Source organism: Stenella coeruleoalba (assembly GCF_951394435.1).
Source record: "Stenella coeruleoalba genome assembly, chromosome: X".
Classification (NCBI taxonomy): Eukaryota; Metazoa; Chordata; class Mammalia; order Artiodactyla; family Delphinidae; genus Stenella; species Stenella coeruleoalba.
Genome location: NC_137152.1, coordinates 106,666,979 through 106,694,544, shown reverse-complemented (window position 1 = coordinate 106,694,544; position 27,566 = coordinate 106,666,979). Strand labels below are relative to the sequence as shown.

At 38.3% G+C, this 27,566-nt stretch overlaps 1 protein-coding gene across 1 annotated transcript in view; it reads left to right on the top strand.

Annotated features, from left to right (window-relative positions):
• LOC307180652 (olfactory receptor 5T9-like) overlaps positions 1-22,152 on the top strand; it is a gene marked incomplete at both ends in the record, with an annotated part of 66,028 nt that extends 43,876 nt beyond the window's left edge. Inside the window, 3 exons of the mRNA XM_079911015.1 lie at positions 16,821-16,921; positions 21,176-21,695; positions 21,827-22,152. Coding sequence (XP_079767141.1) covers positions 16,821-16,921; positions 21,176-21,695; positions 21,827-22,152 — 947 coding nt within the window. The remainder of the gene's footprint in view (positions 1-16,820; positions 16,922-21,175; positions 21,696-21,826) is intronic.
• Positions 22,153-27,566: the final 5,414 nt, after the last annotated feature.

The following is a 27,566-nucleotide window of genomic DNA, read 5'->3' as shown; positions in this document are numbered from 1 at the left end:
TTGAAGTGGAAAGGCCTTTCTAAGGAAGATGCGAAACCCAGAAAACAAAAAGTTTGATAAATCTAACTACATACAACATTTTAAATGTATTTTTTGCATGAAAATACAATAAAGTCGAAAAACAATTCTGAAGAAACATCTTCAATACACCTGATCCACAGTAGACTGTTATTTAATATGTAAAGATCTTTTACAAATCAATAGGTAAAAGAGAAAACACATAAATAGAAAAATGAATAAAGGCCATAAATACACAGTTCACTGAAAAACAACTACACATGGCCAATAAGCACAGAAAAATATGTGTAACCTTACTAATAATTAGAGCAACATAAGTTAAAATGATAATGCAACATCATTTCCCTCCATCAAATTGGAAAATATCAAAGGCTAAGTAATGCCTAGTGTTGGTAAGGGTAGAGACATGAGCATTTCATACCTTGTAGGTGAAATTATAAATTGGTGCAACCTCTTGGGTGCGCATAATTTTGCAATATCTATGAATATGAAAAATGCATTTATCCTTGACTCAAAAATTCTCATTTTAGAAGTTTATTTTATGAAAATACTTGTACAAGTATGAAAAGGTATACATATACAAATTCATTGCAGCATTATTTGTACCAGTGAAAAATTGGGATGAAGCTAAATGTCCATTATTATAGGATCAGATAGTGTACATTCATATATTGAAACAATATTCATTCAGTTTAAAATATAATGATTTTCAAAGCTTATTGAGATTAAAGAAAAAGTAAGGATCACAATGGAGTATACCGTGTCTTTCCTTTTTTGATTAAAAAATGATATATATACATATGTTTGTATGTGCAGAAGTAGACTGGCTTTCATTGTTATACCCTTTTGTATTCTTTGAAACTTTTTGTTTGAAGTGCCTGTATTACTTTTTCAATAAAAAATACCTAATCTATGAAAGATACCTATTTTGTATCTTTTTTAAAAGCCTACTTATCTCATCTCTCATTTCTTCTCTTGTTCTTATCTCAGGGTCTATTTACCAGTTATCACTGTTGTGCCAGTAGGACCCTGCAGGGAGCTGATGATAATCGGTGGCTTGCTCCCTTTCATAACACAGTCCAGCAATCAACAATTCAATTTCCTTGTACCAGAAAGGCCCTCAGTTGTTGTTAGTATCCAGGAAAGTAACTTCTCCCAAACCCCAAAATTTCAGGGGGCAGAATGTATTTCTCAAACCATGAAGGTTAGGACATACTGCATTTCTTGGATGGTAGCAAACTATTACACCCAAAGCTCTTGGGTTCTTTACTGACTCTCCAGCAGATGCCGCTCTCCTCAGTACCTTCAACCATGTCGTTATCCCTTCCTGGAATGCCCTTCTTGTCTAGCTGGCGCTACAAACTTTACCCATCCCTCAAGATTCAAGTCCCCTTCAATTTGTTAATATGGTTTATCACATTGATTGATTTGCATATATTGAAGAATCCTTGCATTCCTGGGATAAACCCCACTTGATCATGGTGTGTGATCCTTTTAATGTGCTGTTAGATTCTGTTTGCTAGTATTTTGTTGAGGACTTTTGCATCTTTGCTCATCAGTGATATTGGCCTGTAGTTTTCTTTCTTTGTGACATCTTTGTCTGGCTTTGGTATCAGGGTGGACATGGGAGCAACCTAAGTGTCCATTGATAGATGAATGAATAAAGAAGATGTGGCACATATATACAATGGAATATTACTCAGCCATAAAAAGAAATGAAATTGAGTTATTTGTAGTGAGGTGGGTGGACCTAGAGTCTGTCATATAGAGTGAAGTACGTCAGAAAGAGAAAAACAAATACCGTATTCTAACACATATATATGGAATCTTAAAAAAAAGCTTCTGAAGAACCTAGGGACAGGATAGGAATAAAGACGCAGATGTACAGAATGGACTTGAGGACATGGGGAATGGGAAGGGTAAGCTGGGACGAACTGAGAGAGTGGCATGGACATATATACACTACCAAAGGTAAAATAGATAGCTAGTGGGAAGCAGCTGCTTAGCACAAGGAGATCAGCTCGGTGCTCTGTGACCACCTAGAGGGGTGGGATAGGGAGGATGGGAGGGAGACGCAAGAGGGAGGAGATATGGGGATATATGTATATGTATAGCTGATTCACTTTTTTATAAAGCAGAAACTAACACACCATTGTAAAGCAATTATACTCTAATAAAGATGTTAAAAAAATTTTTAAAGAATATTACTCAGCCATAAAAAGAAATGAAATTGAGTTATTTCTAGTGAGGTGGGTGGACCTAGAGTCTGTCATACAGAGTGAAGTCAGAAAGAGAAAAACCAATACCATATGCTAACACATATATATGGAATCTTAAAAAAAAAAGTTCTGAAGAACCTAGGGACAGGACAGGAATAAAGACGCAGACATAGAGAATGGACTTGCAGACACGGGGAGAGGGAAGGTAAGCTGGGGCGAAGTGAGAGAGTGGCATGGACATATATACACTACCAAATGTAAAATAGATAGCTAGTGGGAAGCAGCCACATAGCACAGGGAGATCAGCTTTGTGCTTTGTGACCACCTAGAGTGGTGGGATAGGGAGGGTTGAAGAGAGACGCAAGAGGGAGAGGATATGGGGATATATGTATACGTATAGCTGAGTCACTTTGTTATACAGCAGAAACTAACACACCAGTGTAAAGAAATTATACTCCAATAAAGATGTTAAAAAAAAAAAGATTCAAGTCCCACTTTTCCTCCAGGTTGACTTTCATGATTATTTCAACCCTGCTCAGATCACCGTTCTTTTCTTCCTCTGACTTTGTGTCTTACTTTCTTAAAAAGATAATAGATATTCCAAGTAGTTCTTTCATAAAACATTTTTCTTAAATGTAACCAACATATAGGAATTAACTATATAATGTTATTTAAGTTGCACTGGTTTTAGAGTCAATTAGAACAGGGTTCAACATTTTTACAGAACTTCAGGCAAATTAATTTTTTAAACTGTGGCTAATAATATCTACCATATAAGGATATCGTTGGTATTAAATGTAAAGTGACTTACACCATACCTAGTACATCATAGATAGTCAGTTGATCTTAGCCTAGGAGCATCTCTTTCTCTGACCAATTCCTTTACCATCACTGAGAAAAGATTAATAAACTTGAGGTTAATAGACCCCAGAATGAAATTTAAAGTATATACTGTGGATTTCTTTCTTTACTTTCCCTATATATATTTTTGGTTTCCTTATTTTATCTCCCTTTATTATCTCAAGGCCTATTTGTGTTCTGAATCTACTACTCATCATCTGTGTGACCTTGGACTATTTACTGAATTTATTAGAGCCTCAGTTTTTTCCATCCTAAACCAGGGTTGATAATGCTGTCCTTATAGGGTTGTTGGGAAGTTTAAATGAGATTATGTATGTGAATGTGTAAAGTGGTAAAGTGCTACAACAATCTGAAGTGTTCTTATTAAATGTTCATGGAGGGTGAGATTTTAAAGTGAATAAGAATCTTTGGAGTCAATGATTTATTTTGCAGTTCAGATTGATGTGTCATTTTTAGTTGGTTCACGAGCCATATTTCCAGCTGTCATCCATCAACACTTTGGCCACTGCCTGTTCTTGGCTGCCTGTCTACATGGAATTAGTTATCCTTCCTAGTACAGCCTAGTTTTCTCCAGACAAAATCCCTTTTCCCAAAGACAGAGATCCTCTCACTGAGTGTTTTCAACGGACAAACCCCTTCTTTTGAATCTACGTCATTATTTCTTCTTTATTTTCCGGTCTTAGAGATGTTGAAACATTTTTTAAAATTAATTAATTCATTCATCAACTCAGTCCACAGATATGTATTGGGCACCTACTATGTGCTAGATCTAGTGTCTAAGTTTTGGGGCTACAGAAGTAAATAACGCACATTCCCAGCCCTCAATGACTTTACAGTTGAATAGCGGACACGTGTGTAAACAAATGCTTACAATTCATTTTTTATAATAAGTAACAATAAAAAGTTTTACCAGCTACAGAGACAGCACGTTCAGGAAAAACTTCCTGGAGGAGGTGTCATTTAAGTTTTGAAGGATGAATTATATTTTGACAGATAAGGAAGGGAAAGATATATCAAGCAGAGGATACAGTGCATGAAAAGGTATAACGTATGAAGCAGCACTGCTAATTTAGAGAATAAATTTCTGAATTATGAAGAGTGACATGAAGAGTGTTAAGAGATGAATCCCAGGCCAGATCATGGAAGTCACTGTAGCCATGCAAATGAGCTTGAGTAGAGGTGACCACAAGAGGGTAGAGTTTCAAATAGAAGAGCTGCATAATCAGCCTATAGCACTGGTTGTCAACCCTCATTGTGCATCAGAATCATGTGATGATCTTCAAAAATATGGATGTTCAGGCCCTACCCATGAAACGCTTGCTTAACTGATCTATTTTGAAACCCAGATTTTGACATTGTTATTGTCCTTTGGTGTGTTTAACGTTCATCCAGGTTGAGAAAATGAACTTAGAGTTCTAAGAGACCATTTTAATGATAATTTGCAGGATGCACTGGGGATCCAGGAAGGCCAAGGCCATAAGTGAGCAGACCATCGAGGAGTAGAGAGCTATTGCTATAGTATGGGTGAAATAAAACCTAGAAATATAGTGATATGTTAAAAAAGATAAACTGTCACCTTCTCCAAGGAAATTATTAGCTTCATAAAAACTGGAATCATGTTTCATAATTTTTCAGTATTGGGCATATATGACTATAGTAAGTACTCAATATATATACATACACGCAAATACACACACACACACACACACACACACACACACACACACACACACTGGGTGCACTGGGTGGCTTAAACAAAAGAAATTTATTACAATTCTGGAGGCTGAGAAGTTTAAAATTAGGGTGCCAGTATGTTCAGGTTCTGGTAAGAGCCCTGTTTCTTGTTTGTAGATGGCCATCTTCCCATTGTGTACTCACATGGTAGAGGGCAGACAGAAAGAGAGCAAGGTTTCCTGTCTCTTCTTATAAGGGTACTAATCCCATCCATAACAACTCCACGCTCATGATCTAATTACCTCCCAAAAGCCCCACCTCTTAATACCATCACTTTGGGGGTTAGTTCAACATATGGATTTTGGGGGGCCACATTCAGTTGATAAGTATATATATGTAATAAATAAATAGTTAATTGAAATGGTTTAACCATTTAAACTTAAAATGGTAAATTTTAAGTTATGTATATTTTCCCACAGTAAAGAATTGGAGAAAAAAATATACAGATTATGTGGATGAGGACACAGACAAATGATCAAACAGGCAGATGACTCAAAGCTGGGTATAAGGAGAGAGGAATACAGGAATGAGAGCTGAAAAAGATGGATAATAGAATCAAGATAGTAACAATTATCAAGATATTGGAATGGTGAATAGAAATTAATTAAAATTTCCCAGTTCTCCTTAAAGATTCAGAGCATCATGCTCTGAATGCATGTCATGATTTGTCATGACAGCAATTGGTGTAGAGTTGCCCTGGGGTTTTACACTTGCTCCCAGGCTGATGTGAGGCAAGGGTGTGACACAGTTGCTAAATAAAATCATGCAAGTTGACCTATCAATAATACAATATGAATGTCTAAAAGAACAGAGGTTTGAGTCTAACAGTTCTTTATACAGGTCAAGCCATACCTGGAGCACTGTGTTAACTGAAAAAGGGAAACATGTCTACAGGAGAGCCACCAAGATGGGGAAAGCTTAAGAAGTCATTTCATCTGCGACATTGGTGAGTGTGTTGTATCTATCTAATCATGGTCTGCTTGAGAAGGGTTGCCCAGAAAAGATGAAGCAGATTGGGTAGGTGAATAATCTGTGTTGGTTATCCAGAAACAAAGCAAAATGTTAAAGGTTAAATAATCCGTAGGGTTCTCAAGAACTACACCCAAAGGGTTAACAATGCAAAGTTCCCAAGAGCCTAGGCAGCAGCTGTGAGGCAGGCCCACTGCAGCTGCTGCTCAGGGTTTGGCCCCAAAGCACTCCCCTTGTTGCTTCTGCCACTGTCTGCCAAAGCCAGGGTAGGGTTTTGAGAATTTAGAGGTTAAAAGACATAAAAGGGACACATAAAATAAAACTCCCTTCAAAATCTATAGGGCTGGATGGCAATTATTACTATGCCCAGTTTACAGATGTGGAAATTAAGGCTCTGAAATCTTAGATAACTGCTCAAAAGTCACAAAAAGTGGCAGGTGGTGGTGGTGGTGGTGTGATGAATTGGGAGATTGGGATTGACATATATACACTAATATGTATAAAATGGATAACTAATAAAAAAAGAAATGGAATTCAAATCCAGGTTATCATTCATTCATGAGTTTATGTAATATTTATTGAGATCTACTTATGCCCAATACTGAGACTACAAAGGTGAATAATACATAGTCCTTACCTTTAGGATACTTATAAACACCTTAAAACAATGTAATCAGGATTAAAATAGAGGATTTTACATTATGTTATATATTCATGTGCTGGAGAACTGTAGCTTAAGTGGAGCTGAAGTATAGAGCACATGGAGGGAATGATGGGAAGTACATCTGGAAAACTGATTTGGGGCCAGATTGTGTTGGCCTGAAACTGCTATGTCAAATTGGGTGGACTTTCTACTGTATACAGTGGAGAATTATAAACATTTCCAAAGCAGAGGAATTACATGGTCAAATTCATTTAGCAAGATAACTTTAGAAGCAGGTGGAAGATGGACTGGGGGGAGCTAGGAAGAAAGATGACTAAAGTTACTATTACAATAACCCATATAAAAGAGTATGAAGACCAGAACTAAGGCAATAACAGTAGACACATGCAAGGATGGGGATAAACAGATGTGAGAGATTTCTGAGAAGTTGAATTAGTAAGGTTTTGTGACTGATTAGACATAGGAGGTAGTCATAAGAAAGCCAATGATGATGATGAATTGGTAAAACATTAGACAATTAATGGAAATGAGAGATACAAGGAGAAGGCCAAGTTGAAAGAGGTAGAAGATATTCAGTTTGGGATACATTCTCTGATATCTAGGAGAGAACATCCAGTAAGCAGCTAGAAACAGGACTGAAACTGAAGAGAAACATTTGGGTTAAAGTTATGGAATAGGGGTCATCAGCACTTTCAAGTTAGTTGATGTTTTAAGAGGAGAGGAAGGCAAGGAGAAAGAGGAGGAGGGGAGAGGGAAGGGAAAGGAAGGGAAGAGATTCATGAACAATTTGCACAGACTGTCATAGTGTAACTGTAAATCAAATTAAGATACAAATGAGTGAATGAAAGAATCCCAACAATTAAAGTTTGGGTAGAAGAAGAGTATCCAGCAAAAGATTGAAAAAGAATGGTGAGAGAATTAGAACCTCCTAGAGGGAGTGGAGTTATGCATGCCAAGAAAGAATAAAATTTTGAGACTGGAATTGGATGGAGAGAGGACTAAAAAGGCCATGGCAGATTACCTTGGGGGACTTGGGATCTAGTTGAGGGCCTTAATTCAGTTATTCATAGTAGCAACATATGTGTGATTGTTAAAAGATTCCAGAGAGAGTAGGAAGGACAATAGGTATACAGAGAAAGAAACAATCAGAGAAGCTTCCTCTGAAAGAGAGTATTCGGAGCTGGAACTTAACAGAGAAGAAGCTTGGACTACTGAGAGGAAGAGAAATGCACATAAGCATATTGGTCAGCATAAGGGCACAGAGGCTGGAATGGACTCAAAGAGAGTGAGATGTTGGAATATTCCAAATAGTTGGGTTAAGCAAATCCATATATACCCAGGCATACCCATTGTGACACCATTATGGGCCCAGGGTCTCAGTCTGATCACAAAGAGATTGCATTATCAGGCAGCATCCTGGTCTTTTATTTTCCCCTCAGGCTCTGCTCCCCAACACATCCCAGGGACTGCATAACAGTGTCAAGATGGTGGTGTCACTATTATTCAACATAGTTTTGGAAGGTTTAGCCACAGCAATTAGAGAAGAAAAAGAAATAAAAGGAATCCAAATTGGAAAAGAAGAAGTAAAGCTGTCACTGTTTGCAGATGACATGCTGCTATACATAGAGAATCCTAAAGATGCTACCAGAAAACTATTAGAGCTAATCAATGAATTTGGTAAAGTAGCAGGATACAAAATTAATGCACTGAAATCTCTTGCATTCCTATACACTAATGATGAAAAATCTGAAAGAGAAATTAAGGAAACACTCCCATTTACCACTGCAACAAAAAGAATAAAATACCTAGGAATAAACCTACCTAAGGAGACAAAAGACCTGTATGCAGAAAAGTATAAGAAACTGATGAAAGAAATTAAAGAAGATACAAACAGATGGAGAGATATACCATGTTCTTGGATTGGAAGAATCAGCACTGTGAAAATGACTCTACTACCCAAAGCAATCTACAGATTCAATGCAATCCCTATCAAATTACCACTGGCATTTTTCACAGAACTAGAACAAAAAATTTCACAATTTGTATGGAAACACAAAAGACCCCGAATAGCCAAAGCAATCTTGAGAAAGAAAAACGGAGCTGGAGGAATCAGGCTCCTGGACTTCAGACTAAACTACAAAGCTACAGTAATCAAGACAGTATGGTACTGGCACAAAAACAGAAATATAGATCAATGGAACAGGTTAGAAAGCCCAGAGACAAACCTTATTTTTGATAAATGAGGCAAGAATATACAATGGAGAAAAGACAGCCTCTTCAATAAGTGGTGCTGGGAAAACTGGACAGCTACATGTAAAAGAATGAAATTAGAACACTCCCTAACACCATACACAAAAATAAACTGAAAATGAATTAAAGACCTAAGTGTAAGGCCAAACACTATAAAAATATTAGAGGAAAACATAGAGAACACTGTATGACATAAATCACAGCAAGATCCTTTTTGACCCACCTCCTAGAGAGATGGAAATAAAAATAAACAAATGGGACCTAATGAAACTTCAAAGCTTTTGCACAGCAAAAGAAAACATAAACAAGATGAAAAGACAGCCCTCAGAATGGGAGAAAATATTTGCCAATGAAGCAACTGACAATGGATTAATCTCCAACATTTACAAGCAGCCCATGCAGCTCAATATCAAAAAAGCAGGCAACCCAATCCAAGAGTGGGCAGAAGACCTAGGTGGACATTTCTCCAAGGAAGATACACAGATTGCCAACGAACACATGAAAGGACGGTCAACATCACTAATCATTAGAGAAATGCAAGTCAAAACTACAATGAGGTATCACCTCACACCGACCAGAATGGCCATCATCAAAAAATCTACAAACAACAAATGCTGGAGAGGGTGTGGGGAAAAGGGAACCCTTTTGCATTGTTCGTGGGAATGTAAATTGGTGCTGCCACTATGGAGAAAAGTATGGAGGTTCCTTAAAAAACTAAAAATAGTACTACCATACGACCCAGCAATCCCACTACTGGGCAGATACCCTGAGGAAACCATAATTCAAAAATAGTCATGTATCACGATGTTCATTGCAGCTCTATTTACAATAGCCAGGACATGGAAGCAACCTAAGTGTCCATCGACAGATGAATGGATAAAGGTGATGTGGCACATATATACAATGGAATATTACTCAGCCATAATAAGAAACGAAATTGAGTTATTTGTAGTGAGGTGGATGGATCTAGAGACTGTCATGCAGTGTGAAATAGGTCAGAAAGAGAAAAATAAATACCGTACACTAACATATACATATGAAATCTAAAAAAAAAGTGGTTCTGAAGAACCTAGGGGCAGGACAGGAATAAAGACACAGATGTAGAGAATGGACTTGAGGACACGGGGAGGGGAAGGGTAAGCTGGGACGAAGTGAGAGAGTGGCATGGACTTATATATACTACCAAATGTAAAATAGATAGCTAGTGGGAAGCAGCCACATAGCACAGGGAGATCAGCTCGGTGCTTTTTGACCACCTAGAGGGGTGGGATAGGGACAGTGAGAGGGAGACACAAGAGGGAGGGAATATGGGGATATATGTATATGTATAGCTGATTCACTTTGTTATAAAGCAGAAACTAACACACCATTGTAAAGCAATTATACTCCAATAACGATGTTAAAAAAAAAAGATGGTGCTGTCTCATCCTTCATGACTTAATTTTTACACTTCAGCCAGAGAGAGAATACAATTGTTACTGGTTGAAATCCCCACTGTAAGTTTTGTAAATGTGGACAGTAAAACCAAGGCTGGAAATAATTGGAAACGTGTTGTAGAAAGAGAGCCTTAAATGCCAAACTGTGAAATGGGAAATTAATCCAGTAAGACTGGGAAGACACATGGGTATATTGAGAAGGGAGTGACACAGTGAGAACTTTGCTTCTCGATTGGGAAACAGAAACAAAACTTATTCTCAGGGTCCTTGTCCTTTGGGTTTCAATTATTAAGTGAAAACTACACCAAGATTGGGCCCTAGGTCTGACCCCTTTCTTACTATCTATGCGAAGATGCAAGTTACAGCAAGGAAAAAAGGCAAGAGTGGAAGATGTAGTATATCTGTCCTCTTTACAGCTTCCTGGGTTTTGCAGCCTTCCTTTTCTAGCTTCACTCAGTTTCACTGTCCTTTCCCATAATTTGGTAACCAGCCCTTAAGAGAGGGAATTTAAAATCCATAAATGTGGGGCAAAGAGCATTTTTTATGCCATAAAAGATCACTGAGGTTGAACAGAGACATTAGAGTTAACATTGACAATCACAAGTTGAGACCCTCACTAACCTGAAGGCAAGGTACTGCGCCAGAAGATCTCTCAGTGTAAATTCCTGTCCAGATTGCTGAGTCTGTGTCTTGGGAGTTCTGTCCTAGATGCCTTTTGGAAACCATGGGAGAGAAATCCCAGTGTAGTGACAAAATTCCTTCTCCAAGGGATGACTGATCTTCCTCAGCATCATTACCTTTGGTTTAACCCCTCTCTTTGGACTGTTCATCGTCTTGTATACTGTCATCATGATGGGGAACCTAGACATGGTCACTCTCATGGGGGTTAGTCTCAATTTATCTTTCAGTTCTGCCTAGATTTTGGCCATTCAATTTCTCCATTCTCAAATTTCTAGCAAAGGTGTTTTCCAAGCCTGGGCTACCCTTCTCTTTCTGAGGTCCTAAAGCACAATGAGAATCTTAAGCATCTTGTGTATCACAGCGTTCTTTCTCTTAACATGAATGACCTGTGATGACTTTGTCACTATCTGTGGCCCTTTATTCTCCCTTGTCGCTAGTCCAAGAGATTCAACTGACCATCAACTCAGGAGTCCTCCCATCTCTTATATTCCACCCCTCCTTCTTCAGCTCTCACTTCTGCTCACTTCAGTGCCATTCCTCCCAAGTTCAAGCTAATTTCCAAAACATGATTTCCAGCTTTGAACTCCCTGATTTCACTAACTGCAATACAGTTCTTCTCAGCCTGTGCTATGGAATCACCTACCTCCACCCCACGATCCTGACATGGTTACTTCCTGGGAAGAGAGAGGGTGTTTTCTGGTTCTACAGTGAGGTGATCTCCATGCCAAAACAAAAGATCTGTAGAAAAAAGTTTTGATAGAATTTTTTTCAGAATTCCATCCATTATTCTTTTCCACCTGTTCAGATGAAACTTTCATTAAAAGTTTTGAGGTATCACTAGTCTAGTTCATTAAAAATAAACAACATTTTACAATAGTCCCTTAATGTAGACTATATATTTTATGAAGTCCAATGAAGTAACACATTTCATATCAAAGGCATTGCTTTTAATACACTACCATTAATGAAATATTTGCTTGAAGGTAAGAGGTGTGTTTATATCTTTATGATTAAAGTGTTAATGTGCAAATAAGGGCTTGTTTTCTTGTCTCTGATGAGTCTCAGAAATTTCTACATGACTCACATAGGTACAAACTTGTACTATCTGCTTCAATAGCATAGCTGGTTCCCATATTATGATCCCATGGAAACAAAGTCCCTTATATAGTAAATTGAGGTTCAGATAGGTTATATCCCAAGGTCAACACAGATGGTGTGGTGGTGCTGGGATTGTAACCTTTTTTGTTTGTTTCCCAAGCTTCTGCTCCTTGCACTACTTATTTCTAACCTGATATCAGGGAGTATGTCCATTAAATGGGGCTTTTCTTGGTGGTATATCATTCATAGGGTGCTTTAAAATATCTTGAAATTTTAAGTGGCTTGATTGACCATTTGGACTTCAGAGATTGTGAAAGACTTAAACCTCACATATAGCAACAAAGGCAGCATGCTCTTTGAATCAACCATTTGGAACTGAAATGTGATGTTTATTTTAGCTGAAGCAAAATAAAAATATTACGTCTCTCCAGTCATAATGGAAGTCAGTGAGAAAATATGATTTTCTATATGGTAGGCTGTTCACTTTACATTCAACTTGTTATGAATGCATTTAATCTATAACCCCTGAATGACTGGTACCTAATTTCCTCCTGCAATCACTTACATATTTCCTTGTTGTACAATAAATTTTAAGCTCACCAGTCCCCATTGCTAGGATAGTGCACTGCATGAGCTCAGAAGGCACTTCATAAGTATCCAATGACTTTATCTTTGGCTCATGTTTCTCTATTTCCCAAGTCCTTTCATTCCACCATTTCATTAGACTAGCAGGTCTAATCCACAACATGGTAATCATAAACATCTTGACCTCCCTTTAGTTAGTAATGTTGTCAAATGACTTTATTCTGTTGGCTGTAAACCATTTACATCCAAATGCATTTGTCTGAAACTGTAAGAGCTTCCAGGGAGAGCTTCCAGGGCAGAAATGTTTTTTGTTTGTTTTGCTGAGTAGTTAGTATTCCATTGTATGGCTGTACCACAGTTTGTTTTACCACTCATCCATTGAAGGATGTTTAGATTGTTTCCAATTTTTCACTATTATGAACAAAACTGTTATAAACAATTGTATATAAAATTTTATCTGAGTATAAGTTTTCATTTCTCTAAGAAAAATTACCAAGAGTACAATTGCTTGGTCATATGGCAGGTGCATTTTTAACATGATAAGAAACTTCCAATAAGTTTTCTAGAGTGGCTGTACCATTTTGCATTCCCAAGAACAACATATAAGAATTCCAGTTGCTCCACATTCTCACCAGACTAGTATTCCAAAAGACATTCTAATAGGTGTATAGTGTTATCTTGTTTTTAATTTGCATCTGCCTAATAACAAATGATGTTAAATATCTTCCCCTGTGCTTATTTTATCTGTATATTCTCTTCAGTGAAATGTCTGCTTATGCCCTTTGCCCATTTTTTAATTGGATTGTTTTTTTGGTGTTGAGTTTTCAGAGTTATTTATATATCCTGGATACAAGTCCCTTGTCGGATGTATGAATTGCAAATATTTTCTCCCAGTCTTTGTCTTTTCATCTTCATGGCAGCACCTTTGACAGAGAAAAAGTTCTTAATTTTAACAAAGAACTTATTTATTTTTTTCTTTTACATATCATGGTTTTCATTTCCTTTCTAAGAACTTTTGCTTAAACTCAGATTATATAAGTTTTCTCCTTTGTTTTCCATAAGCTTTAAAGCTTTACATTTTATATTTATATCTATGCACCATTTGGAATTAATTTTTGTATCAGGTGTGAAGTTGAGGTCAGAGTTCATTTTTATTTTTTCCATATGAATGGCCGTTTGTTCCATTTGATGAAAAGACTACAATTCCTCCAATGAATTGCTTTTATACCTTTGTCAAAGACCAAATGGCCACATTTGCATGGGTCTATTTCTCAACTATCTATTCTGGTCCATTGATCCAAGGTTCTATTCGTTTGCCAATGCATACTGCATTCATTACTGTAGATTTATTCAAAGTTTTAAAACCTGTTAGTGTGAGTCCTTCAACTTTGTTCTTTTTCTCAAAATTGTTTTAGCTATTTTATTTTCTTTTTCCTTTTATATAAAATTTAGAATATGGAAATTCCTATTGTCTATAGTAACAATAACCACAAAATTCTGCTGGGATTTTCATTGCTATTGCATTAAATTTATAGATTACTTTGGGGAGAATTGGCATCTTTATTACATTGAATCCTCCAATCCATGCTCATGGTATGTCTCACCATTTATATCTTCCTTGAAATCTTTCATCAGAATTTTATAGTTGTCAGCATACAAATCCTATACAAGTTTGTTATATTAATACTTGGCAATTTCTTTTTTGGACCCATTTAAAATGATATACATATATTTTCAAAATTTTTACTTCTAATTGTTCATTGCTTGAATTTAGAAATACAATTAACTGTTTGCAGATGACATGATACTACACACAGAAAATTCTAAAGATGCCACCAGAAAACTACTAGAGTGCACCAATGAATTCAGTAAAGTTGCATGATATAAAATTAATATACAGAAATCTGTTACATTTCTATACACTAATAATGATGTATCAGGAAGAGAAATTAAGAAACAATCCCATTTACCATCACATCAAAAAGAATAAAATACCTAGGAATAAACCTACCTAAGGAGGCAAAAGACCTGTACTCCAAAAACTATAAGACACTGATGAAAGAAATTAAGGCAGACACAAATAAGACTTCCCTGGTGGTCCAGTGGTTAAGACTCTGCACTCCCAATGCAGGAGGTATGAGTTGAATCCCTGGTCAGGGAACTAAGATCCTGCATGCCACACTGCATGGCCAAAAACTAGAACAAATAATTTTAAAATTTGTATGGGAACACAAAAGACCCTACATAGCCAAAACAATCTTGAGAAAGAAGAACAGAGCTGGAGGAATCATGCTTCCTGATTTCCGACTATACTACAAAGCTATGATAATCAAAACAGTATGGTACTGGCACAAAAATAGATACATAGATCAATGGAACAGGATAGAAAGCCCATAAATAAACCCACACATTTATGGTCAATTAATCTATGACAAAGGAGGCAAGAATATACAATGGAGAAAAGACGGCCTCTTCAGTAAGTGGTGCTGGGAAAACTGGACAGCTACATTTAAAGGAATGAAATTAGAACATTCTCTAACACCATACACAAAAATAAACTCAAAATGGATTAAAGACGTAAATGTAAGCCCAGATACTATAAAACTCCTAGAGGAAAACATAAGCAGAACACTTTTTAACATAAATCACAGCAATATATTTTTTGGATCCGTCTCCTGAAGTAAAGGAAATAAAAGCAAAAATAAACTAATTAAACTTAAAAGTTTCTGCATAGCAAAGGAAACAATTGAGAAAGTAAAAAGACAACCTACTGAATGGGATAAAATACTTCCAAATGATAAGGGATTAATATCCAACATATATAAACCGCTCATACAACTCAACATCAAAAAAACAAACAACCTGATTAACAAATGGGCAGAAGAACTGAATAGACAATTTTCCACAGAGGAAATGCAGATGGCCAACAGGAACATGAAAAGATACTCAACATCCCTAATCATCAGGGAAATGCAAATCAAGACCACAATGAGATATCACCTCACACCTGTCAGAATGGCTATTTTCAAAAAGACCAAAAATAACAAATGTTGGCAAGGATGTAGAGAAAAGGGAACCTTCATACACTGTTGGTGGGAATGTAAATCGGTGCAGCCACCATGGAAAACAGTATGGATGTTTCTCAGAAAGCTAAAAATAGAATTACCATATGACCCAGCAATCACTCTCCTGGGTATATATCCAAAAAAACCAAAAACACACACTAATTCAAAAAGGTACATGCACCCCAATGTTCATAGCAGCATTATTTACAATTGCCAAGATATGGAAGAAATCTAGGTGTCCATCAGCAGATGAATGGATAAAGAAGACATGGTATATATATGCAGTGGAATACTACTCAGCCATAAAAAGAATGAAATTTTGCCATTTGCAGCAACATGGATGGAGGTGGAGGGCATTACGCTAAGCGAAATAAGTCAGACAGGGAAAGAAAAATACTGTATGATATCACTTATATGTGGAATCTAAAAATTACAACAAGCTAGTGAATATAACAAAAAAGAATCAGACTCACAAATATAGAACAAACTAGTGGTTACCAGTGAAGGGGGGGAGAGGGGCAACATAGGGGTGGGGGAGTGGGAGGCACAAACTGTTGGGTGTAAGACAGGCTCAAGAATGTATTGTACAACACGGGGAATATAGCCAATATTTTGCAATAACTGTAAATGGAAAGTAACATTTAAAAATTGTGTAAAATATTTAAAAAATACAAAGAGGGGAAACACATTTGGGTATCATCAAGACTATTCCTCATGTCCTCCAGAAATGCATGGCACAGATGGAGAAATGTCAGAAAGGTCACTCACTTTGGCATTGCAAGGAAGGAAATGCTTTCAGTGAGGCATAAATCTACAGCCTTCATAATTTGGAGAACTAATTTACTCCATTGCCCCTATCAAATAGTTAGGGATGGTGCAATGCTCACTAATAAACACCTATGAGAAAAAAACAGGGACTACACTGATGCCATTGTTAGAAATCCTTATAAATTAGGCATTTTATGGCACATCACAATTTTTCTTCTAGCCATTGAGAGATATTTGGAGTTTGAGAAGTAGTTAGTGTGCAAGGCTGAGTGCCCAGAAGGTATTGCATCTACGGTATTCAAATGTCTACAGGCAGTGACAATGGATAAAGACATCCCCATTAATATATCACAACATGGGAAAGAGATACAGGTCTCTACATGAAAATTTGGTCTGCTGGCACATTACTTCATTCGTCCCTGAGCATTAATGAGTTAGCCTTTAAGTTGTTATCCCATAACCTCCATTTCAGCAAAGGCTGCAGTCGTGATGAACAAAATGGCTCATTTTACCCTGTGCGGTGTAATGCCCCAAGATAATGAAATTTGGGGGCAGCGTTCTTCAATACATGACGTGAGTCAGCCCATCATGCCATAACAGAAGCTCATAAACTGGTTCAAATATCACCTAATGTACCACAATTTAACTTGAAGAAAAAAATAGTTTCTCCTTTAAATGGCTACAAAATCTGCACAGCCAAGCAACAGAATTAAACGAATCTGCCCACAAGAGACATGTCTATAAAGTCTAGTTTTTAAACAATTTTCTTGCTTTAAAATCAATAGCTTTAGCCCGTAAAACGCATAACAACTTGGTATTTTCTATAAAAGCTGCTAATGAGCCAGCACCAAAGGAGACTGAAGCTGCTTTTGCCTTCCAAATGAGAGACTATGTGTGCATGTGTGTGAGCACATCCACACGTGTGCATGTATTGGGGAGTGGGAATGGAGTGTATGCAGGGGATATTATTAATTTACTATTGATTTTGTATTCCCAGGTCCTAACACAATGAAAAGCATATGACAGATATTTAATAAACATTTATTGAATAGAAAAAATAAAACAAATGCATAGAACCAAATCCAGTCTGATAAAAAATGAAACAGTATGGTACAAGGCAGCTGGCTGCCACATATATCTCAGGTACAAGTGTATGTTATTAGAACACTGAGTGGCACTTAGAGACTTTACTGACCACATAAAAACTAATTAAATAATTCCTTAATGTTTAAAGTAATTTATAGTTTATAATCAGAGTAAAAGGTTGAGTAAACAAAGTAACATGACAGATCATAAAATGAGAAATATATTCTTACTACCATCTTCTGTATTGGTCATTTATCCTTAATTCCTAGAATTCATATGTTTGGGGAAACAACTGGTATTTTAATTACGGGTAAGACTTTTTAATATGACTAAGAATGTATTTTAGATAAAAAGTTTATAACACGATATATCTCATAGTCAAGTTGATTCTTCCAACTCTTCCCAAAACATCTCAGTGGTGACTACAGGTCCCCCAACTCTCAGTATGAGTCAGTGAAAACACCCAATTGGGGATGGCTCTGCTTACTGCTTCAGCCATCTTGGACATCACAGCTGCTCAGTCCTTGAGCTTACTTTCCTCAGCATCTCAGGAGACCAGTCACAAAGACAGAAACTTTGCTATATTAATGATTCTGCCAATTACACAGAAAAGGCCAAGCCTGGAGGGGGAAGTGGGGAGGGAAGTATAACTTGGAGCTTAGTTCCAGAGGCTTTACTGTTGTGGGCACACAAACTTATCTGCGCTTGCCAAGGGAACATCTGGAGAAAAGCCCAACCACTGATGCTGAGCTGAAGCATTTTCAATGAGTACAGAAACAGAAAAGTGGCTGGTGGATATTTGTGACTTCTAGAGACATTCAAAGAATAAAGGTGGGTGGTAAAGGACAGGGGTGCTTGCAGATTAAACTTTGAATGTCCCACATATTCAGTCATTCCTAGTCAACTTTCTTCCACCTGGAGACGGCAGCTCTGGGTAGAATCTAGGAGACCTCGGTTCTATTCCTGACAATGTCACTAAGTATCTGGGTGTACTCTGGACTCTGTATGGCTAGCTTCTCTCCATTCAGATTCTAGCTCCTAATATCAACTCCTCAGGCAGGTTTTACCTTCCACTCTACCTAATGTTGCCTTTCCAAACTCTGAGTTCTCTCTATTCCGTTAGCTTGTTTGGTTTTCTTTATAATTTTATTATTCAAATATTATTTATGTATTTGTTTGTTGGTTGGTTGGTTGGCCATCTCTTCCTTTAGATTGTAAAGTCCATGAGAATACCCGTCGTGCCTATCACATTGCCTGGAACACACCAAGCATCCAATGAATATTAGTTGAGTGAATGAATGCATGCATGTCCAAGAACAAAGTACATAACTTTTTGTGGCTTCAATTCATCATCTATAAAATTAAGAGAAACCATCTTGATTATTTCCAAGATTAGCATGATAACAGAGAAAGGATAGATTTGTAAATCCCTTAGGAAAAACTAACAATCTCTAATTGTATGACTGTATATTTAGAAAAGACAACATGGATACAACAATAGCATTAGAATATTGCAGAACCATATTTGAATGTAGATTCTGCCACTTAACAGCTATGAGATCTTGAGCAAGGCACTGAAATTCTCCAAGCCTCAGTTGCCTGGTTTGTAAGGTGGAAATGCTAATAATAGTAGTTACTTGCTAAGGGATTAAGAAGATTAAGTAAAATGATTTATGTCAATCACCCAGCATAATGTGTGGCACTTACTAGGTACTTTATTAATGGTATTTATTAATATATTCAGGATAATATTTAAAATTTTAACAACCAGTACTATGTACTGTGGAAATTTCAGTTCCCAAAGATGGCCATAAAGGTGACTTTAACGGAACACCAGCCAAAAGCAGGCAGCCACAACTTTGGAGGGGCAGAAGGGCAACAAGCATTAACTTACAGGTTGCTGGAGGATAATCTAATTTTCTCTTCCAGGGTCTCCCTTGTAGCCTGCAAGAACAGGGAGGCCAGTGTTGTGAAAGCCAAGGTGTGCTGGCAGGTGTCAGGGAAACACCCAGGGAGGGGGAGGCTCAAAAGCAGCAATTTAGCAATCGTCATAGAACTTTTTAAAAGTTGACATGGCTATCCCAGTGCATGCTTTCTGAATATTTGCCCTGACTATATTTATCTTTACAAAGCATTTTCCTGGAGACTCTCCTTGGATCTTTGCAGTAATCTTGTGAGTACAGAAGAGCGAGTGTTATTATGCCCATTTTACAGGTGAAGATACTATGACCCAGAAAGGACTTACCAAATTCTATAGAGCAAAAAATAGTATGGAATCAGAACTCAAACCCAGATATTCTGACTCTAAATCCAATGATATAAATTCTCTGTGTAATGCTATAATTTGTCCTTCACTGTCTCAGCTCTTAACAGGAAAAACAATATTAAAATAAAGTACGGTTAGGCATTGTCAATCTTCCTGACTAAGAGAAAGGATAGAAATGGCCCTAAGCAGAATTCAACATTGTGATTTCTAAGCTGCTCCCTGTGTTCTGATAGGGATATGGATTCCATGTTTCTGAAAGAAGAGAGGTCAGAGGTTGTTACCTACTCCAAGTGGAAGGAATACTGTAGACCGGACACCTGGGTTCAAGTTCTGGCACTTCCATCAAATCCCGGGACAACTTTGGGCAAATTACTCCCTTTTTGATGTCCTGATTTCTGGATTTCTCCCTCTTGAAAACAGTATTAGATCTTGAAAACAGTATTAGATTAGAGTAGTAGTTCTCACCCTTTTTACTGCCTCAACACACTGGAGAATCACAACACAATGAGTAGTAACAGGAGCTAAGTTAGGGAAGGATTCTTAAGGAGGCAAATGGGAGAATCTAAAAGGGGCCTCTGTGTGGTTTGAACAGACAAACTAGGAGTTTCCCAATCATTATAAAAGCTACCACATGCCTAGTGTCCACCAGACACTGTGCTAAGTGCTTTACATGAATTATTTCATCTTCACAGTAAATTAATGAAGTAGGAAAATTTTGGTACTGTCATATTAAAGGTGAGGAAACTGAAGCTCAGATAGGTTAACTAGCTTGTCTAAGGTCACACAGCTAGTAAGCCATAGTATTGGATTCTAACCCCCCTATAATTGATCCTGGAGCTTGCCCTCTTACCTCTATATTTTATTGTTTTATATTATATTCCCCCTCCACTCATCCCCTGCTGTCCCTCAAACACACAACTGATAATGAAAAAACTAGTAAGTTTGTAGAGTCCCTCCCATGTCTAAGATTTGTGTCCTTGACTTTATATTCAGGTTAAACTTTAGCTGAGGACAGGTTCGGTGCTGAGAAGAAGAAGTATGTAGAAGGAGGAAGAAAATTAGGATTCACTGAGTACCTGCTTTCTTCCCATGCCTTGCTAGATATTTTACATACACCTACCATCACCTTTAGTCCTTACAACCAGTCTTACAAGATTGGTATTTTATCCCTGTTTACAAAGAAGACTCGGAGAGGTTAAGACACTCCCCCAAGGTCACAGAGAAAATAAGTGGCAAAATTTGAGATTAAGAACCATTCTTCTGACTTCAAATTCCATTCTCATACCTTTAAACCTTGTATACAATAGGCTGGAGGGTAGCAAGAAATAAGTGAGCCAGGATCAAGTATTTGTCACAGTTGACACACACAACTGTGTGTGTCAGGCCCTAGGTAGCCAGGACCAGATCCTACAGGTCTCTGTTTAAGGACTTGAGCTGTACACGTCTCCCTATTGTCATGCATATCCCTCCTGCAGACCTGCAGTGGCCCAATGGGAGCAGGCAATGCCAGTGAGTTGAGCGAATTCTTCCTTGTGGGCTTCACCAATGGGCTTCAGCTTCAGCCCATCCTCCTTGCCCTCTTCTTCCTCATCTATGCAGTCACAGTAGTTGGAAACCTGGGCCTCCTTGTTCTCATTGTGGTGAGCTCCCGACTCCACACTCCCATGTATTTCTTCTTCAGCAACCTGTCCTTTATTGATTTATGTTATTCTTCCATTACCGTCCCCAAAATGTTGATGGGGTTTTTCTCTGGTTGCCAAACCATCTCCTTCTCTGGTTGTGTGGTCCAGACAAGCTGCTTTGTGATCTTTGCTGTCACTGAGTTCTTCCTCTTGGCCTCCATGGCCTATGACCACTATGTGGCCATCTGCAGCCCTCTGCTCTACCATATCATCATATTTCCAAGGTTCTATTTGCAGCTAGTGGCTGCCAGCTATGCAGTGGGCCTAATGAACACAGTGCTCCTCACTAGCACAACCTTTCATCTGGCCTTCTGTAAGTCCCATGTCATCACTCATTACTTCTGTGATATTTCTCCCCTTTAAAACTCTCCTGCTGTGACACACAGGTCCTTCGGCTTCTCCTGTTTGTTTGTGGTGGTTTTAATGTGTCTGTGTCCCTTACAGTAGTCCTGGTCTCCTACACATGTGTCTTCATGGCTATCATCAGAATCCCCTCAGCCCAGGGCAAACACAAGACATTCTCCACTTGTGCATCCCACCTGACTGATGTCAGTTTGTACTATGGAACCACGGTATTCATTTACTTGTGCCCAACCTCTGAGTACTTACTAGGCAGGGAAAGGCTGTTCTCTGTATTTTACACAGTGGTCATCCCCATGCTCAACCCCATGATCTACAGTCTGAGGAACAAAGATGTGAAGGAAACATTTGGGAATGTTCTCAGGAAGACCTCACAATCCTTCCCCCTCCCCATACCCAGATTTCCATGATGTTCAATGCAATAAAGGAAGGACAGAGAAGGGAAGAAGAGGTAGGTGATGTGTTTTTGGCCACCAACCATGTCTCAAGCATTATTCTAGGCATTTTAAATAGGTTAGACCTTGAATCCTCTCCACAACTCTGGAAGTCAAATATTATTATTTTAATTTTACAGATGAGGAAACTGAGGCCCTGAGTGATTTGGAGATTTGTCCAAGGTCATATAGCTTGAATGCAGTGGAAACTAGATTTCAATTCAGGACTGCCTGACTCTGAAACTCCCTTTCTACTACATTACACTGTTTCTGCATAAGGCAAGATGCCACCCTCTCTATTAACCTTCAGGGCCCAAGGTTTCCGAATTTTTTCACTTTCTGGTAAATCTGGTCTCTCAAATTTATATTAGCTTCTGTCCCCTAAGACCCACTCCCTTTCCCGTAGCCAATTATTTATCTGTGGCTTTGTATTATGCCTCATCTTGTCATTAAATTAATGAACACGTTGTTTACAGAGCCCTATAGCAGATGCAGGGGTGGAGAGGGATGACAAGGAAGAAATCTATGGTCACTAACTTTTGGCATCTTTCAATTAATTTATGGAAGACAGAAGATCCCACCCAAAAGGCAACTGAACTATGACTTTTCATTTAAATTGACATTTATTGAGTCCTTTCTATGTGATAAATGCCAAATCACTTACCTCATAATCCTCCTAAGAACTCTGTGATATAGGTACTATTGTTGCTCCCATTTTACAGATGAGAATACTATAGCTAAAAAGCATTAAGTAACTCACTCAAGGTAACACAGCTAATTAATGGTTAATACAGAGTTGAATCCGGGTCTCTTAGTCCAAAGAGCTTATTTCCTTTCCATTCTGTTATATCACTTCCTGGATTACTGGGGTGCCTATCAATAAGCACCAAGGGATATAAGCTGTGAGACTGGGACTCAAGGCAAAGGAAGCAGAATGGATTGGGTTCATAAGAGAGCCTCTAGGAAGAGGTGGGTGGTTTGAATAAAATCTATGAAGAGTGAGGAGTGGTAAGAATGGATGAGTAGTGAAGGGAATGAGGGGATCTTGGAATCAAAGGCTGAGATAATAGAATCTAGATGCATAAAAGGCTGGTTTGGCTGGAACAGGGTAGAAGGCAAATTTAGAAGCAAAGGTTATTGACAAAATGGGGTGATGTTTGGGTAGGGCTGATATACCTTCTTTGTAGGTCTTGCTAACATCTAAACAATTCCTTACTACCATACGTGAGGAAGTTCTAAATAGAGCTCTGATTTCCCTAAATTGACCCAAGATGGCTTTGAGTGGGTGAATATTAAAGTTGTGGTAAGAATCATATTTTATTGAGACCAAGACCTCCATAAAACTTTACTCTAGCTTTACTCTGTTCTCTGTCTACAGTCCACACTACTCAGATTGCCAGACAACAAACAAATGTGAGGCTTTGGGCTTCCCTGGTGGCACAGTGGTTGAGAGTCCGCCTGCCGATGCAGGGGACGCGGGTTCGTGCCCTGGTCCGGGAAGATCCCACATGCCGCGGAGCGGCTGGGCCCGTGAGCCATGGCCACTGAGCCTGCGCGTTTGGAGCCTGTGCTCCGCAACGGGAGAGGCCACAACAGTAAGAGGCCCGCGTACCGCAAAAAAAAAAAAAAATGTGAGGCCTTGATTACAAGAAGCTATCAGGGAATTACTTCCTGACTCAAAACTTGTCATCAAGTTAGGTTTGGGCAAGGTCTAAACAAGTGTGACCTAGTGTAGTCGCTTCAAGTCTAAAGGCAGCCAGACCTAGAGGAGGATCTTGTTTTCTGACACCTTCCTTATTGGGAATTCCTCTGCCCTAGAGCAGACTTTTCTCTATTTTATCATTTGCCTGGACTATTGCAGTAGCCTCCTAACTGGTCTCACTGCCTCCAGGCTTGCCCTGACCAATTTATCCTCCACACTGCTGCCTTATGATTATTCTAAGCAGAAGTCTGACTACATCCACTGTTCTACTTTAAACTCTTCAATGGCTTTTCATTGTCCTCAGAATAAAGTTCAGAATAAAGTCCAAATCCTTTAACTCACAGATCCTCCACAATCAGAATCTTACCTCTCAAACTTTATCTTTCACAACCCCTCTTCCCTTCCCCATACTTCATATCCTCCCCTTTGCACTTACTATTTTCTTCATTCAAAACACCCTCACTTTTCAGCAAAGATACTCCCCATATTTTTAATCAAGACCTTCCTCCTGAGCTGACCAAAAGTGTTCACCCCTTCCTTGGAACTTTAGAACCAATGATTACAGCATGCAATCATCCTATACTACCTTATTCTATTCCACTTTTCTTATACCCATATCTTGCTTCCTCTACTACAGTGTATGCCTTGTAGGGGAAGACCAAGGTGTCTCATACCTATCTAACCACCTCAGTGCCTGGAACCAAGTTGGCATTAATGAAATGTTGTTCATGGGAAGAATAAGAACTTTTCACTGGGCTTTGCCATAGGCATTTGTGTCTACTTCTTTTTTTTTTTTTTTTTTTTTCGGTACGTGGCCTCTCACTGCTGTGGCTTTTCCCGCCGCAGACCACAGGCTCCGGACGTGCAGGCCCAGCGGCCATGGCCCACGGGCCCAGCCGCTTTGCGGCATGCGGGACGCTCCCAGACCGGGGCACGAACCCGCGTCCCCTGCATCGGCAGGCGGACTCTCAACCACTGCGCTACCAGGGAAGCCCATTTGTGTCTACTTCTGAACCCTCTGAAAAGCCATAGGGGTATTACTAATTCACCCCCTCCTTTCCTTTTTCAATAGTCTACCTCCCCTCCAGTATTTAGTTCCCGTTTGACCTTTTCTTATGACTCTGCCCGCGCCCCCCACCCCAGCATTATAACTCAGCATTTGCAAATACATTGCTTTGTATTGATTTGATGTGTGTGTGTTGTATTCCATCTAGATTACAGTTCTATGGGAAAATGGATGACATCTGTATCTGACTTTCCCAGTAATAGTGGGCTGTGCAAAGCACATTGGGTGAACAAATACGTGCCTGTAGCTGAAGAGGGTTTATGTGGAGCTCAAAGCAGGGCAGAGTTAACTAGATATGAGTTTAAGAAGGGAATAGGGAGCTAGCATTTATTGTGAGCCTAGCAAATGCCAGACACTATGATAAATCCACAGATTATCTCATTTAATCCTCACAACAAACTGATTTAAATTTTTTTTAAATTAAGACTTTATTTTTTAGAGAAGTTTTAGGTACACAGAAAAATTCAAAGAAAAGTACAGAAAGTTTTCATATATCCTCTGCCCCTACATATACATAGCCTCCCCCATTATTAACATTCCCCACCAGAGTGGTACATTTGTTTCAATTGAGGAACCTACATTGACACATCATAATCACCCAAAGTTCATAGTTTATATCAGGGTTCATCTTGGTGTTGTATATTCCATGGGTTCAACAACGTGATTTTATCCTGACTTTATTAGGAGTATCAGAGGATTTGTGGCTTGCTCAGTTACACATACACAGACAGTATGGGATAGAGTCAGAATTTTGAACTCAAGTCTGTCTGATTTTAGAGCCTTCATGTTAAACTGCTTTTCCAACCTTTATTAGAGTGATCATTTCACTTTTTAAAAATCCTAGGTTTGTGCTATATACATGTGGCATCAAGGCACTGAGAGATGAACACTGGAGACTGAGTCAGTAGCAACACATTTTCTTTAGATTGAGCCCTTGCTTAACACATCTGAGGCACAGAGGGAAGAAAGAAATAAAGATAAGGAAGAACGGGAGGAAAGAAAGAAGGAAGGAAGGGAGGGAGGGAGGGAAGGAAGAAGGGAGTAAAGAAGGAAAGAAAATGTCCTGCCATCCCATTCATTTAGAAAGTGTAAGGGTGGGAGTGGAGGGTCACCACACCCTCTGGTCTGCTCTTAGGGCTTTCTCCTAAAACCAGACCCAGGTAGGAGAAGGAGAGATTTCCCAAAAATCACTTCAGCCTCTTGCTCAGATACCTGAGAAAACACCAATTCTCATAGGAAAACTGCCAAAACTTCTTTAGAAACATATTTTAAGAAAGGGACCCTTGGGAGTGTCTAGAATCTTTAAAGACTTTACCAGTAGCCATGTGTTCCTTCAAGAACTTCATGAGGTTCCAATGCACAGGAGCCCTGCTTAGCTGAAGGAAGGATACTGAGGTCTGGTCCCTACATTGCTCTATAATTGCTCACTCCACCCTGAGACCATTGTCCCTTTGGTGACTTGAAGAAAGTTCCCAAGAGATGCACATTCTAGAAGCAACTGCTTTTCCTTGTGAATGAGGTGACTCCTAATTGTCACTGGCCTTGCCTAGATAATACGACTTGATGAACATAATTTAGTATTCCTTGTTTGGGCTTCATTCTGAACAGTGTGCCTCACCCTCCAAAACCAAGTTCTCTTGAGAACTTATTGAGAGGGCAGGGCTTGGATTTACTAATATCAGTATTATGTAAAATAGTAATAACAACCAAGCAAGAGCACCTCTGGATGATTGAGTGCCTACAATCCCAGAACTTATTGTTTTACACACAATTTCTCATTGCATTTTACAGACAGAGAAACTGGGGCTCTGAGGGATGAAACAATTGGACAGAACAAGAGAAAAATTGACAGATCCTTATTACTAGAAGGGAAATTTTAACACACCATTCTCAGAAACTGATAAAGCAGATATGGAAGAATATATGATATTAAACAGCACAATTATGAAGTTTGAGTTAATACACAAACACACATACATGTCAAGTCCTGGGCCCCCAAAATATAGGATACACATTATTTTCAGTCACATTTGAAAGATTTACAAAACTGTAACGCAAGTCAAGTATCAAAGCAAGTCTCAAATTCTAAATAAGCAATATCATATTAATAACATTCTCATAAAAATGCAATAAAATAGAAGTTAATAAAAAATACCCCCAAACCCCCATACATTTAGACAAAAATCCTTCTAAATGGAATAAAGAAAAATTTTAATTAGAATTACACACAATTATTATTGAATGACATATATCAAATTGTAGAGTGTAACTGATGTGATATAAGAAAATGTGATGTATGCAATATGAAACAAAATAGCTGAATGTTAATATGTTAAGCATTCAACTCAAAAAGTTAGAAAAGAATTGTGAAGTGAACCAGAAGAAAGAAAAAGAAAAGAAATAAATATCAAAACAAAAATTAATGAAATAGGAAACAAAAACTAAAATGCTTAATAAATCCAAAACCTAATTTGTTAAAAGCTTAATAAAATAGACAGTATTCTGATAAGATTGAAAAAGTAAAAAAGAATCAAGACCTGAATAATGAATATGAGCAATGATAATAGGAATATTACTAAACATTTTAGATTTTTAAAGTAATGAGTATGTTATGAAATATTT